General features: G+C 30.6%; 2 protein-coding genes across 51 annotated transcripts; one reads left to right on the forward strand and one right to left on the reverse strand.

The window, feature by feature from the left end:
• Positions 1-1,724: 1,724 nt before the first annotated feature.
• On the forward strand, positions 1,725-6,999 carry LOC112764391 (abscisic acid 8'-hydroxylase 2). Of its 50 annotated transcripts, none has more exons than XR_011875028.1 (12): positions 1,826-1,963; positions 2,081-2,332; positions 2,424-2,560; positions 2,786-2,868; positions 3,029-3,051; positions 3,145-3,245; positions 4,339-4,412; positions 4,518-4,643; positions 4,969-5,018; positions 5,629-5,733; positions 6,142-6,326; positions 6,717-6,999. XR_011875028.1 is itself a non-coding variant. In XM_072222540.1 (11 exons), exons 6-11 carry the CDS (start codon positions 4,384-4,386, stop codon positions 6,829-6,831), a joined length of 588 nt encoding a protein of 195 aa, XP_072078641.1. In that variant the 5' UTR covers positions 1,747-1,963; positions 2,081-2,560; positions 2,786-2,868; positions 3,029-3,051; positions 3,145-3,245; positions 4,339-4,383; the 3' UTR covers positions 6,832-6,999. The 50 variants fall into 50 exon arrangements, 41 of the variants coding, with proteins under 41 accessions (XP_072078638.1, XP_072078641.1, XP_072078646.1 ...); XR_011875030.1 differs by having other exon boundaries at positions 3,145-3,202; XM_072222540.1 differs by having other exon boundaries at positions 1,747-1,963; positions 2,081-2,560; positions 4,540-4,643.
• A 4,622-nt stretch (positions 7,000-11,621) lies between these two features.
• Positions 11,622-13,036, reverse strand: LOC112762939 (cathecol O-methyltransferase 1-like). Its single transcript, XM_025808738.2, has 3 exons — positions 13,008-13,036; positions 12,329-12,639; positions 11,622-11,698 (listed from the first exon to the last, which is right to left on the reverse strand). The coding sequence occupies exons 1-3, from the start codon at positions 13,034-13,036 to the stop codon at positions 11,622-11,624; spliced, it is 417 nt and encodes a 138-aa protein (XP_025664523.2).
• Positions 13,037-14,823: the final 1,787 nt, after the last annotated feature.

Raw genomic sequence — 14,823 nt, forward strand, 5'->3', positions numbered from 1 at the left:
GAATTTGTAAAAATATGTTTTTATGGCTCTCAACCATTCTTTTGGTCATCTAAACCTTTATAAATTTCGCTACGAGTTTAGAGCCGGTGAAATTGATGATGTAAGAGTTAGGGATAAGGCCAAATATATTGAGTTAGTAAAATTGAGAGAAATGAACAAGATGTGAGGTGAGAATGATGATGATTATGATATTGATAAGGAGAATGATGATGACTATGAGATTGACGATGAGAATGATAATGATTACGAAATTGATATTTGAGTTTGATTCTGAATTCATTACACCTGCCTGGGCAGATGCAGTGGTATTGATCTACTTACTCCGGGTTTGGTTTGAGTCTCCTAGGGTAGATGTAGTGGTTAGCCCTAACTTTTTCATAGTCGAGAATGGTTTGAGGTTTGAAAAATTATCCGAGTTTTGGATTTTCTTGGGTAGATGCAGTGAGTCGGCTCCACTACTCCAGGTTGAGATCCGAGGCTCTATTGACCATGCGTCATAAATGTGGCCGGACACTTATACCTTTCTGGTTGAGCTCTCCCCCATGGATCTATGTGTATTGGATTATTGTGATTTTGAGCTTGAGGATGCACACTCGCAAGGGCTGTCCAATGGTTAGCTACTAGGACATGTCGAGTTGGCTGTATAACCGACAGATGATATCATCAGCCATAGGGCAGGCATTCATCATTTGCATATGTTTGACTTGTTTGGGTTTGTTTACCTGTTTTGGATTGCCTAATTGTATATGCTATGTTACATGACTATATGCTACTTGCTTTACTTGTGTCTACTTCTGTATTACTTGTCTGGTTTGTTTGTGCTTGTACAACTGAGAATTTCCTCATGCTGGTGTTGGTTGACGCTGAGGGTTGGTACTATTTCTAATTATGGCTCTGTTTGTTGGAGAATTGAGAAGGTTGAGAATTGTTAACTTAGACTTAGAATTTCCTTTATATTTGTTGCCAAGGTCATGAATCAGAAATAACTTAAAATAGATAATGTGATGTGTGGAGAATTAAGATTGCTTAGTGAGTTTACGTTGCCTTATGCAGTATTTATTTGGTACTTTTACCGTACTGGGAACCCATGGGTCGGAGGTTCTCATTCCGTATATATCTCTTATTTTTCAGATGCAGGTCCAGGTGCTCAGTAGTGAGCTGTGCTTTATCTGAGAGATGGAGAAGATTTTTATATTTCTGCTTTATTTTGTTTAGAATCTCTCCACTTTTGCTTTGAAAAACTTCTATAATGTATTTAATCCTTTTGAAAACTTGCCTATAGAGGCCTTTATGTATCTTTAGGGAGAGATAGGAGATATTGTTGTTAAATTATTTTTATTCTATACCCTAGCCGGCCTAAACTTCGCGGGTCGCGGCTAGTGGCTAATTACTGATGTTATATATCTATATTCTGACTTTATTTTAATCTTCTTTACGGTTTTAACTTTGTATCGCTTTCGATTAACGCTTTACCTTCTGTTAACACTTCGGGATTTTATTTTATTCTTCTTCAAGCTTCTTATTTAATATTTTCTTTCAATTATATGTGTGTGCGCGCGCGCGTGTTTGTGTGTTTTATAATCCACTTGAGATTCGTACCACCTTAGTATCATTGATTTATGACTTGAGTATGAGGATTTGAATATTAGGATGTTATAATTCCTATCACTACAAAAAAATTGGTTTAAAACGTCATTTTTATTAGGGCGGTTCTGTATAATTGCCATAATTTTCTTTATTTTCGGCGGTACATACTGTTGTCGTAACTTTCTTTTTGAATATGGCAGCTTTTGTGATTTCGGCGGTTAGAACCGCCGATATATTCTTTTAATAATTAAAGAAAAACTTGGTTTATGCAAACCTAGCTTAGCAAGTAGAGTGCACCAGAGTAAGTTTTCTCCTCCGGCGATGCCTCTTCAGAGTTCACAGCTTCCATTGATGCGATCTGCGTTCTCACTTCTAGGTTTGTATACAAAATTCTCATTTCTTTTCTTCTTCTATGGAATGCGTTAATTACCTCTTCTCTCTCTCTCCCTCTCTCTCTCTCTCTCTCTCTGAGTAATGCATCTTCTTCTCCAAGATTTTTATATCTGTTGCGGCATGGAAGCCCGACGCAGAGGTTTTAGATCGAATGCTCCAGATGAAAGAGTGATTAGTGTTGCTGCGTACGAGAAAGTGTGAGTGATGTGAATGATGAACCCTAATCTCTTGTCGCCCTTCATCTTCCGCAGCTATCGTTCATCTTGTCGTTGTTTCTCATCCCCTCGCGCCACCAAATTAGATCTGCCAAAATTTTTGACGGCCTCTTTGATTGGGAATTCATCGTGAAATGGTTCTGCACTTTGATTTCTCTGCTTCTTTTCTTCCTTCTTAATACCTTTCATTGATTGTAATTATGCTGATTTCGATTTTCAATTTTGTAGTTTATCTCCTTTTGTTTTTTAGCAAATTGTTGATTAAACAATCAAGGAATCAGATCAATGTGATAAGGAGAAAGAGAAATTCAGCAAAGAAGTTTCTTAAGCGAGACACCATTGATCTGCTTGCGAATCATTTACAGGTTGCTTACAATAGAGTAATTGATTTATTTTTTCTGCTTTTGTTTCATGAAATTTAGAAAACCTGTATGCATAAACTAGCGGTTTTATTCTTTAATTGTAATTACTTTCACATACAATTAGTAAATCACAGTGTTTGATATATGAATTACTATAGTTGTTATTATACTGAGCTAGGACCAATTACAAAGTCTGAGTCTATTTTAACATTTTTAATCAATTTTTAGTATTGAAACTGTTCAAGTGGATTTGGCATGTTATCACACAAGGCTGTGCACCTGATTCAAGGCATAAACGAGCAAAAGGCAAGGTTTCTGATTCACAATGCTTAATTGCTCAGATAATTGTTGTTGCTGGATTAATTTCTATATTTTAAAATATGAACTGGTTGTCTTTCACATAGTCCAGCTAAGAAAGCCTATGTTACTGATTAAGAACTAAGAACACTATTCCATTTAATTGTAGCGAAGGAGAGAAAATCCTAATGAACCAGGTTCACCAACTTTTACTATGTACTTATGTACTATCCCTTATTTACTATCCCTTATTTACTCCATCTTATTTACTCCGTGATGTCCCTCATTAGGTTCATAGTATCTTCTGTAGCAGCAATGCCCTCTGGATCCCTTGTCACAACAAGGAAGGTATCAACTTGGCCTCCTTTCTCTCTGAGAATAAAGCAAACAGGTGCTTTTCATTAATATGTACCAAGTTTGTACCAAGTTTTGTGGGCTTAACCCAAAAACTATATATTTCAAGTCTTTATGTTCATGGAAATAACTTGATATACAACTCTAAACTGAAATGCTAATGAAGTAGTATGTTTCATCGTTAGAACATGCATATCTATTATCTCATTGTTTCCATCTTAAATAGTAGTTTGTTATTCTTTCTTAAACAAGTTTTAAGATCACTTTTGCAGTTTCTAATTCTTCACTTCTATAGTTATGCTTCACTTTACTCCGCTAATTTGATGCGTGACGCCTCGCTCAACGACCGAGTGGAGCTCCGAATTCTGGGTGACGTTGGTGCCAAGATCCGAGTCATGAACTTCGATACCCCTGATGTTCATGTGCCTAATTTCTTAAGCCTATTCCCTTTTTCTCTTCAATTTTTCGATTTTTCCTACTCGGTAGTTGACGAATCTTGCCATGGTTGCCTCTAGTTACAGCTTACAGTTTATAATACAACTTTCCCAATTTAGCTTCGCTTTTTTTCTTTTCTATACCTTTTTGTTTTGGCTTATGGATTAAGCTTCCTTGTCGGTGTTTTCGATTTTGATTCTTAAATGTGATTGTAGTTTAGGGAGAGATGGAGAGAGAATGAGAGTGGCGGAGGCCGGAGGGAAAGAGGGACGGTGGTGTAGCTACGAATTCCACTATCCTCTGCTTTTTTATAGATAACTTTCAGTGAATTGTAGTTTAGTAACATCAGTGAATAAATTTCAGCATTCTCTTACTCTCTCTTTCTTTTTGGAATTCGAATTATAGATAACTGACTTTGGTTATGGCGACTAATATTCTTGAAATTAAATGTATGTGGCTTTTTCTCTCTGATGGATTACCTATTTGTGTCTTCCGTTACAAAAGAGACATGTCTAACTCTCATCTTTACCAAAGATACAACTTGAAATAGAAACTATTGATAATTGTCTTAGGTTCCATCTAAAGACTTCACAAATTTGGAAAAGCCATGGATCTAATTTATTTTTCTTAGATAGCAATTTAAATTTCAGAAAAAAGCCTTCAAACAGCTTAAGGATTATGATTTTTTTTTCCAGCTGAAATTTGATGGGTTTAGAAGGATCGAAACAATGAAGTTTTGAATGCAAGTGAACCTTGGAGCAAGAAAAAGGTGGTTTATCTTATTTGACACTCAGATCGTTATTTTTTTTTCAATTTCAAATTACTTAAAGGAATTTAAGTGCATGGCAACTTCCACCTTCAAATATATTCTCAGTGAATCGTGATGCAAGCTTCAGGGATAGGAACAATTTTGGAGGTTTTGGGTGTTTGATTCTGGATAATCTAGCTAATTGGTTACTCGGTTGCTCAGACCCCATTCCTGAAAATAACATCCTTAGATGTGAGTTTTTGCTATTTGACGCGGTTTTTTACTGGCTTGGAATCATAGTTATAGGGATGTTATCTGCAAAATAAACAGCTTGAAACCTTTTATTCTAATTCAACAAGAAGTGTCCTTCGTGTTCAGAAAAGATAAAACACTTGCACATGAAGATTAACGATGTTATTCAGATAAATTGGACTGTAAAATGTAAATGTAGCACTTATTTAGCATACTGTAAATATATCAACAAGGTGTTTTTGAGATTGTAATAGCAGTTTTAGGATTGTACAATGAAGTTGTAACTCAGCTTGATTCTTATTTCTTTTTGCTTTTGATGCTGCAGTCCATGAAAGGATACTTAGGATATATGATGACTTTGTCTGGCCTTTGAATGTGAGTTCCTATCCCTGAATAGTTTAACAATATTTGATATTCAGGGTCCAATGTAAGCAACTATAAGAGAAATAAATCTGACGCAGAGGATCAACCTGATTATTATTCAGGGTCCAATGTTCTGTGTAGCATCATAAGTGAACATTGCAGTTTGTGATGCTTTGTTTGTTTTGTCAGTTTGTGAGTAACAAGTGAATGAGGAAACTTTTTTCCCTATCTCTTTGATTTTCTACTGTCTTAAAGATTGACCCCCTTTTTTCCCCAAGAAAAAATTAAACAAAAAAGAACTTATTTGGTCCATGGAGTTGTTCCATTAAATTTTATTAAATAAAAATTCAGAGGAACAAAATTTAGTAGCAGTGTACTTGGCCTAAGGGATGTTTGAGTTGATAGAATATTTATTTGTTAAAACATTCAAGTTGTTTAATTGAAGAAGTAAAAAAGAAGAGCAGAAGATTATACCAAATCTGCTTGAATTTTTTTTGGATCAGCAAAGAAGATAGTTTGGTATGAAATTCAAGCTTAGTTAAAGGCAAACTAAATATATTAAGTTCTTAAGATATAGTTCCTTGCTTGTTTAAATATAAAAATATTTGCATTTTATCTGCAGCTTTCTTCCTTAGCAAGTGAGAATAAATTTTTGGCAGTAAAGCTAAAGCAGGCGGCAAATGGTATTTTTCTAGAATCTAATGCTTCGTCGGTGAATGACTATGAGGTGAGTACTTCAGACTTTTTTGAACTTGTTTCTTATTTGTTCATTACTTTTAAGGGGATATGTCATATGTTGAATAACCTTTTATAATTACAAGTGTCTTATATGTGAAATTTGATCAATATATTTTGAAGTGAAAATTGTTTCCTCTAGATATTGCCACAAGTCATTTTCACTTGCCATAAAATATCATTCTAATGGAAAGAAAAACTCTTGAATATTTGATGCCGAATGTTAGTAGGTCTACTTTTTCAGTCCCCTTTCAATGTTTTCAATTACTGTTATATACTATTGTTACTATATATATCGAATAAAAAAAATAACATTGATCTTGTTATCATTATTGTGAACTCAATTTTTAATGCATTAAACCAATTTATTAATATATGTTTATGTTTTAATTTTCATCAGGTAATCCAAAAAACGTTGAGAAGTGCAAGCATACTGTCATTCACATTCAGAGAAGTAGTGGAAGATGTGGAGCTTCAAGATTACTACATTCCCAAAGGCTGGAAAGTCCTTCCACTCTTCAAAGCATTCACCATTCTGCTGATTTCTTCCCTCAACCACACAAATTCGACCACTCACGCTTCGAGGTATATATGTCACATTATTATATGTCTCTATAAATCTAATCTTCAATGTGAGAAGCATATATAAGGTTATCAATCAATGCTTAGGTAAAGTCCTTTTCATTTCCTATTTGAATCTTCATCTGATCTATATATTTTTTGAATTCTTGCTAATAACTATATCAGAACACGTGACCTATATCTTTTTCTTTTTTATTTTTTGAATCTTCAAACTATAATCATAATATGCAAATGGGTAATATAAAGGATAATTTATTACTTGTAACATATTTAATTATTATTAGATAAAATGGGTTAGTTTATCATACTTAGTATTAATTCTTAATTTAACTTAAATTATAATAACTACTAGAGTGAATAACTACTACTATTTACACTTTTTATTTTAAGCAGATGGCAAAATTTTGGCGGAAGATATTTTGAATTTGGGGAGCTAGAAAGAAGATACACAGGAAGAAACAAGATCATAATATTATGTTATTTTTCTTACTTTCAAGGTATTAGCTAAGTTAGTTACCTTGTTTTATGTATGAGATATATCTGACACTGTTAAAAATTGGAGCCAATCTAAGTGAAAACATTTAGAATTAAAAAATCATGTTATATTTTATATTTTATTTGTATTGAAGTTATTACTTTTGATTTTTAATACTAAAAAATTCTATATTATATTTAATACTTTATTTATGAATTACCTAATATTTTGTTTATAGGCTATGATTTCTTGTTATTGTAAAATTTTAAACAAAAAATTATTTGTTTAATACGGTAAAAATGACGGTTAAAACTACCTTTTTAAACGAAAAAAAATGTCACTTTTATCCGGTAAAAACGGCGGCTTGTAATTGTCATTTTAAACAACATGAAAAGCCGGCGGCTTGTAATTGTCATTTTAAACAACATGAAAAGCTATTTTAACATGGTAAAAACGGCGATTTTAAATGCCATTTTAACCAATAAAAATGTCACTATCAGGGTAAAAACGGCGGTTTCAAATGCCATTTTAACCAACCAAAAATGCCACTCTGCCAAGGAAATAACGGCGGTTTGAACCGCCGTTTAACCAACCAAAAACGCCGTTTTATCCTGGGAATAATGGCGGTTTGAACCGCCATTTTAACCAACCAAAAATGCCACTTTGCCAAGGAAATAACGGCAGTTTGAACCGCCATTTTAACCCAACTCAAAAACCGCCGTTTTAACCAGGTAATTGTGGTGGTTTTTGAAAAACCGCCGTAATAACCAAATGGCGCTTCAAATTATGGCGGTTTTTCTTGAATGCCGTTCAAGGTAATAATGGCGGTTCAAACCGCCGTAATAACCCTAAAAAACCGCCGTAATTACCAAGTTTTTTTGTAGTGTATATATCATATGCAGACTTCTCTTTTTTTCAAAGGGATAGCAATAAAGTTAGAGTCTATAATGAGAATTTTTTTTTTTGAAAAGAACAAGTTGACAGTAGAAATTTTAATCTTGTTAATTGAAAAGTGTTGGTCACTCCAAAGAATTATGAGGCATTGAAAATTAGAGATCCTTACTATACTAATATCGCTCTTCTTGAAAAGTTAGTTTGGCAACTTCCTCATCAGCAGGACAAGCTTTGGGTCCAATTATTTGTGGTCAAATACCGTTCCACTCAAGGTGATAGCTTTGTCTCCTCTAGGGGCAAGAGTTCTCTGGTTTGGAAGAGCTTATGTAAAGTTTTTGAATTATTAAAAGAGAGTTTTATTTGGTGTATTGGGGTCTTGAGCAGAATTTTTTAATTTTTTAATTGGAGGAGAGAGGAATAACTGTCTGTTGTAATGAATTATGTTCACATTTTTTAGTCTCAACTCTAGACGATTATGGATCTTTGGTCATATGATAAGTGACATCTTAATTATCTTTATTCTTCTCTAAGTACGGAACTTGATAGAAAACATTCTTTCTTACAATCAGAATGTGCAAGTGGGCTCAAAGGTGGGTTGGTCTTGGTCCAAAGCTGTCTCTAAGATTTATGACTCGAGCAGTGGCTACAGGTGGTTATGCAAGAAGGACTTTGGGTGGAAAGAGAGGAAGAATTGGTTGTGACTTTGGCGTCAATTTGTCCTAGAAAAATATACATTTTTAGCTTGGCTTTGTCTTAGAAATGCTTTACCCACTGCAGCTTTTATATTTAACAAGGGTATGTTTTCTTCTCGAGAAACGATGATGCATTGCATTCGGGATTATTCGAAAGTTTAACTTGTGTAGCAAAAGTTGGAGATCTCAAGCCAACCTATGGATCTGACTTATTGGTTTTTAAGGCACAGCAAAGATCATCCTTCCAAATTCTATTCGGGTCTTTTGTGGATATGACAGGAAAGGAATAATGAAATATTTAATGCTCATGAGCTGTGGTCTACGGAAAAAGTGATAGGTTTGGCTCTAAATTTAGAAAAGGACCTTAGAAATATTTTTGATTTGCAACATGTTTCTTTTCCTTCTTCTATTAGTTGTTCTTGGAGTACTCTATTTGATGGTACATTTAAAATCAATTGTGATACTAGTTATTTTGGTGTGAATAATAACTAGCTTTGTGTGCATTATTAGAGATTGGAATGAGAACTGACAAAAAAAAATGTTTGAGAATAATTAATAGTATAAGTATGCTACAAGAAAAATTGTTTGTAATTTGGAGATGATACCTCTTAATTTAAAATTTGGGTCAGAAAGATATTATTTATAAAATCGATTATATAAAGACTTTCAATCTTATTAACAATCATCAAGATAGATATTTTTTTGCTGATTTTCTGGTGCTTAAAATTTAAGATATCATGACTTGAAATTAGCATACTGAATTTCTTTTGATTTTAAAAAAGGTAAATTCAGTGATAGATATCATAGTAAAAATGACACTAAAATTAAACCATCATCATGCATGTAGAGTTTTCAACTCCTTAAAAGAACTTCAAAGTTATTTTAAAAGTGACCACTTGTATTTTGGCTTTTTCTTACGTCTTTTATTTTTTTTTAAGTCACCAAAAATACCCTTATTTTATATCTTTTATTCTTTTACTTCTTGCTCTATTTTTTTTTCTTTCATTCTTTTAAAAATTCAAAGTTTTTTTTTTTTGGTATTCTTTCTCTTTCACATAAAAGAGGTTTTTTTTTTCTTCTATTTTCTCTAGTCATTATGTTGGACCTTACGCATTTTCTTTTGTTTCCTTAGGATTAAAGACTTGAAATTTTCACATTGTATATAGAAAGTGGAAGTGAAAGAGACGTGCATTATTTGAATTTGAGGATAGAATCAAATCAGAGAATTTTTCACATTTTATATAGAAAGTGGAAGTGAAAGAGACATGCATTATTTGAATTTGAGGATAGAATCAAATCAGATAAAATTTAGAATGTGGTTGATTTGTGTTTTTATTTTTTTTTTAATATTTTATTTTTTAGATTTTATAAAAAAAATAGAAAAAATAATAATATTTTATTTTTTTATGTTTATTTTCTGTTTTTTAATAAAAAATTTTAAAATAAAAAATATTAAAAATAAAAATAACAAATAAAAACATAAATCAACTACACTCTTAATTTGGGAAAATGGGCGTGTGAATGTATTTTGTTTACGTGTGAGGGCGTGGGAAGTTTTTCTTGTTTTGTTGGTGAGTGATTGAGTGACTATGATATGATGGTATTTATGAATTATGTTTAATTAAGTTATTTAAATTTAAAATAATAATAAGTATAATTAAATTTTGTTATGTTAAATTAATTTTTTTAAAAGAAAATTATGAGTGAGACTCGAATTTGTTATTTTGAAGTGAGTATAAAAAAATTATACCATTTAAATTATAACTCGTTAATTATGTTAAACTAACTTGATTGAACTTGATTAACAAAAAAAATAAATTTATAGCATTATTTAATAAAAAATATTGAGTCTTTATAAAATCAAATTTCATGAAAGTTTGTGTATTAAAAATAAAATAGTGTCATCACATATGCAGTGGCGGAGCTTGAAATAAAATTTTGGGGGGCCAGATAGAAGATAATTGTCAAAAATTTTTTATATGGACTCCATTTAAGATGAGCTCGTCTAACCTCATCTCTCTAATTTGGGTGACATTGCCAAATTTAAAGCCGTTTTTCAGTGTCTCGTTCTAAAGAATTAAGGTCAAACTCATCAGATGCAACTCTTTAAACATTTGAAGGTTGTATCTCACTTTTTTCGTGATTCATTAAAGTAGAAGAACTATCTACAGGGATTGATATTGTAAAAATTATATGTTCTCCTTCTTGAATATTAGCCTTCCTCTTAAAAATGCATCAATTCTTTGATTTTTTATGATTATTTTATATAAAAATTTGAATATATATCCTGTAAAATATATAAAAAAGAAATTAAAAGGATAAATATTAAAATTTATAATATTTATTGAATTTTTTTATCAATTTATACAAATACAATAATATCAATACTTATTGAATATTCTAATATTTTTTATCATATAAAAATTAAATTAAATAAAAAATAAAATATATAATAATATTAAATTATATAAATAAAAAATACCTAATTTTTTATATTTGAACTCAAAGATAGAAGGAGTGTTACTTATTGAATAGAGAGCTGCGAAATGCGAATACACACAGTTCAGTCCAAATCCAACATGGTTTAAATGTTTAAAACTAAAAACTATTGTGCGATAAAAGCAAGAGATGAAGATTGAACTTTGATATTTTAAGTCATAGTAAAATATTTGAGCCAACTGAACTATTTTTTATTTTCTAAAAAAATACTACTAATTTTTTTAACAAAAATTTGGGACCCTTATCTTAACTAAGCTCCCCTCCTGCACATGTGATATCTAACTAATTCAAGGAAATAAATATAATCTACTCTAAAATATATTGCATCAAATATCTATACCCCAAATCCCATTTTAAAATATAATTGCATCTGAATTTATATTTTAAAATAAAAAATATAATTACATTTAGGAAATAAATATAACTTATTCTAAGTTCAAATATTAAATTTTAAATTTATATCTTAAAATAAAAATTTTAAATTTATATTTTAAATTATAAATATTAAATTTTAAATTTTACATTCTAAATTTTAAATTATATATCTTAAATTGATTTTACTTTGTTTGTTTTCAAATATTTTTTTTTTGAGTTTTAAATATTTTTTTATTTTAAATATTTTTTTAATGTTCTATTATTGATTGATTTGTTTATTAAAAAAAAGTGTTGGTTCCAAGATTTTTTCAAAATATAAATAAAGATCGGAGCTCCAGAAATAAATTAAAGCAGCATATTTAATTATTCCCTCACCTTTATGAAAATTGCATCTCCATTAGGAACACTCTCAAACATATCTCCTCCCACGTGCTCCACACCTGCAACATTATTAGAACATTTCTCCAATTAATTAATTCAAGATATTTTGCAAGAAACAAAGAACACACATTTCCTTAAATTTAAAAATAAACTTGCATGGATATATAATTTAACAATTATATATTTTTCTATTTTGATTTAACAAACTCCACGTAAATTAGCAACAAATCAGTCATATTTCTATATATTTATACATATTGTTTCACAAATTTTTTAATTAACAAACTGAGTAGTTACCAAAATAATCAAACATTTCTTGAATTAATCATATTTTTCATAATAGAATAGTCAAAATTTTTATAAAATAAAAAAATCAGTCATCATTGTTATTGTAGTTTTATATTTTCATTCATATTTTTATTATAAATGTAAATCTAGTTGATCATATTATTTATAAACTTTGAATATAAATATGAATAAATTTAATTATATTATTTATAAAGTTTAATTATATTATTTATAAAGATTAATTATAAATGTGACTATATAATCATTTCACACTTTAATATGCATTTTCATGTAGGTAGTTGTCAATAAAGGTAGTTGTCTTTGAGTTTTGGTTATTATTAAATGGATATGTCCAAATATGGAAAGAAAAAAAAGAAGAAGAAATAATTGCACATCCGTACCAGTATAGAGGGGAGCACATTCTATGACATGAGGCAAATCAAAATTGATACCATGAATATGAGGGTATTTAGAAGTGATCAATTTAAGATGGTTCCCGACACCACCACCAACATCCACTAGTTTATTAATGTGCTCAAATCCATTGTAGAGATCAAGAGTCCTCTTCATTAATATAGTGGAGGAGTTGACCATAGTCTTATTGAAAACCTCGTTGAACCTAGGATCAATCTTTGCATACTCAAAGACATGCATGCCATGAGCCCTATTGAATGGTATACCTCCTTCAAGGATTGCTCCTTTCAATTCACTCCTGCTCATTCAAACACACATTCATAATTTGTTTTTTCAAACAGAAAACAGCATGATTTTCTCTTGTATATTATTTTTCTTAAAAGAGCATTTGTTTCTACTTTTCAGAAAAAAATATTTATAAATAAATTTATTTCTATAATAATAATAATAATAATAATAATAATAATAATAATAATAATAATAATAATAGTTTTTATTATCCATAATTATCATAATCGGATCGAAACGAACAGTCTGATTACAAAGATGGATGAACTAAGTAGTTTAGCCAGTTCAATTTGTCTTACAAATTACATTATTAGACATGCAATAAACTTGATCAACAACCTATATAATCAAATTTGTTAAAAATTTGCTACTTCATACCGAATTGGAGACAATCTGCTCTGATTCATGAAGGTCTACACACTACTAGAAAATTAGTTATTACAGACGGATATTTCCGACAGATTTTATCCCACTGAAATACAGACGGAATTTCAGAGGAATTTTTTTGTCGGAAAATAAAAAAAATAGATTAGCATAAATTACAGACGGAAAAGAAAATCCGTCTATAATTCTGTCAGAAAAATTAATTTTTTTTCCGTGAAATAGTTACAGACGGATTTTCCGTCTGTAATTAAGTAGATAAAACACGCATTTTATTAAATTATTACAGACGGAAAATCCGTCTGTAATTTAAAATTTTCTGTCTGAAAATTTTAATTTAGACCTAACCTATACCCTCTTCTCTCTCCGTGGCTTCTTTAAGTGGGGGGCTTCTTTATTAGAGGTTTGTTTTATAGAAATTGTTTGGATGCTGTGGCATTCGTTTTTAAGTTCAAATAAAATCTTCAATTTCAACAACTTTTAGTAACCGTTGAAGTGACTGCAGGAAGCGTCTGAGGTTGCAAGAGCAAGTGCTTATTCTGTTAGGAATGTCTCATGTAGGAAAACGCTGCCAACACTACCACCGATGCAACTGTCTCATTTAGAGGAAGAACCTATGCAGTTCCAGCATGATCTGTTTAGCTTGGCTTGGCTTGGCATGGCAAATATACATGCCAAGAGATTTTTTATTCCATAAGATTTGACTACATACTCTTTTAATTAAATATTTGTTTGTGATGAATTATAGTTGATGTATCAACACACTTTGATGTATAGTTGTTACTTAATATTATAGTTAATGTATTAATACACTTTGTTTATATTTTGAATTATATTAATTTACTTGTTTATAGTACTATTCTTTTAGTTTGATAATACGATGAATTTGTTTTTTTTTGAAATATTATAAATATTTGAATACAAAATAGATAAAAAAAATTGTATTTATTAAATTTATATTTATTTTGTATGAAAACAGGTTTATTTTTGTAATAGAAAAATTAAAAAAAATATTTTACTTTACCGACGGATTTACAGACGGATTTTCTGTCTGTAATCAGAGTGCAGATGATTTTCTAAAGTTCAAATTACAGACGAAAAATCCGTCTGAAAATTCGTCTGTAATTACAGACGAAAAATCCGTCTGAAAATTCGTCTGTAATTACAGACGGAAAATTCGTCGGAAAATCCGTCTGTAATTACAGACGGAAAATCCGTCGGAAAGTACGTCGCCTTCGAAAAAATGGATGCAGAATTTACAGAGGGAAAATCCGTCGGTAATTGGTAAAAATCCGTCTGTAATTTTCCGACGGAAAAAATCCGTCGGTAAATAATTTCCGACGGGGCTTTTACAGAGGGACAAAATCCGTCGGTAATTTCGTCGGTAACCAAAAATCCGTCTGTAATAAAGACTAAATCTGTCTGTAAATCTGTCTGTATTAATCAATTTTCTAGTTGTGACAGATGCACCAACAAGTGTGCTGCTTGTCATTTATTAAAATAATCTTAATTAGAAAATATCACGTGACTGTCATGTCTATTGTCTAATTAGAATAGTTACTAGAGTCACCAAAAAAAATTAGAATAGTTACTAAATTAAAGATGATTAGTGGCAATGTAATCTAATTAGTTATAGCTTGTATATATATATTGGTACTATTTGTTTTAAAAAAAAAAAGAGTTGTTCATGCCTATTGCCTAATTAGAATAGTTGCTAAATTAAAGGTGATTAGTGGCAATGTAACCTAATTAGTTACAGCTTGTACATATATATTGGTACTATTTGTTTTCAAAAAAAACAAGAGGGTTCGCC

The sequence above is a fragment of the Arachis hypogaea genome, chromosome 17 (genome assembly GCF_003086295.3).
Source record: "Arachis hypogaea cultivar Tifrunner chromosome 17, arahy.Tifrunner.gnm2.J5K5, whole genome shotgun sequence".
Lineage (NCBI taxonomy): Eukaryota > Viridiplantae > Streptophyta > Magnoliopsida > Fabales > Fabaceae > Arachis > Arachis hypogaea.

Excerpts from the sequence above, each read along its gene's own strand:
- LOC112764391 (XM_072222534.1), top strand. The coding sequence starts at position 3,077 with ATGTACTATCCCTTATTTACTATCCCTTATTTACTCCATCTTATTTAC. Across the intron at positions 3,246-4,968 it reads TCTGAGAATAAAGCAAACAG|TCCATGAAAGGATACTTAGG; the intron begins GTGCTTTTCATT and ends TTGATGCTGCAG. Across the intron at positions 5,734-6,141 it reads CGTCGGTGAATGACTATGAG|GTAATCCAAAAAACGTTGAG; the intron begins GTGAGTACTTCA and ends AATTTTCATCAG.
- LOC112762939 (XM_025808738.2), bottom strand. The coding sequence starts at position 13,036 with ATGAATCAGAGCAGATTGTCTCCAATTCG. Across the intron at positions 12,640-13,007 it reads AGCAGATTGTCTCCAATTCG|GAGTGAATTGAAAGGAGCAA; the intron begins GTATGAAGTAGC and ends TTGAATGAGCAG. Across the intron at positions 11,699-12,328 it reads ATGTGCTCCCCTCTATACTG|GTGTGGAGCACGTGGGAGGA; the intron begins GTACGGATGTGC and ends ATAATGTTGCAG.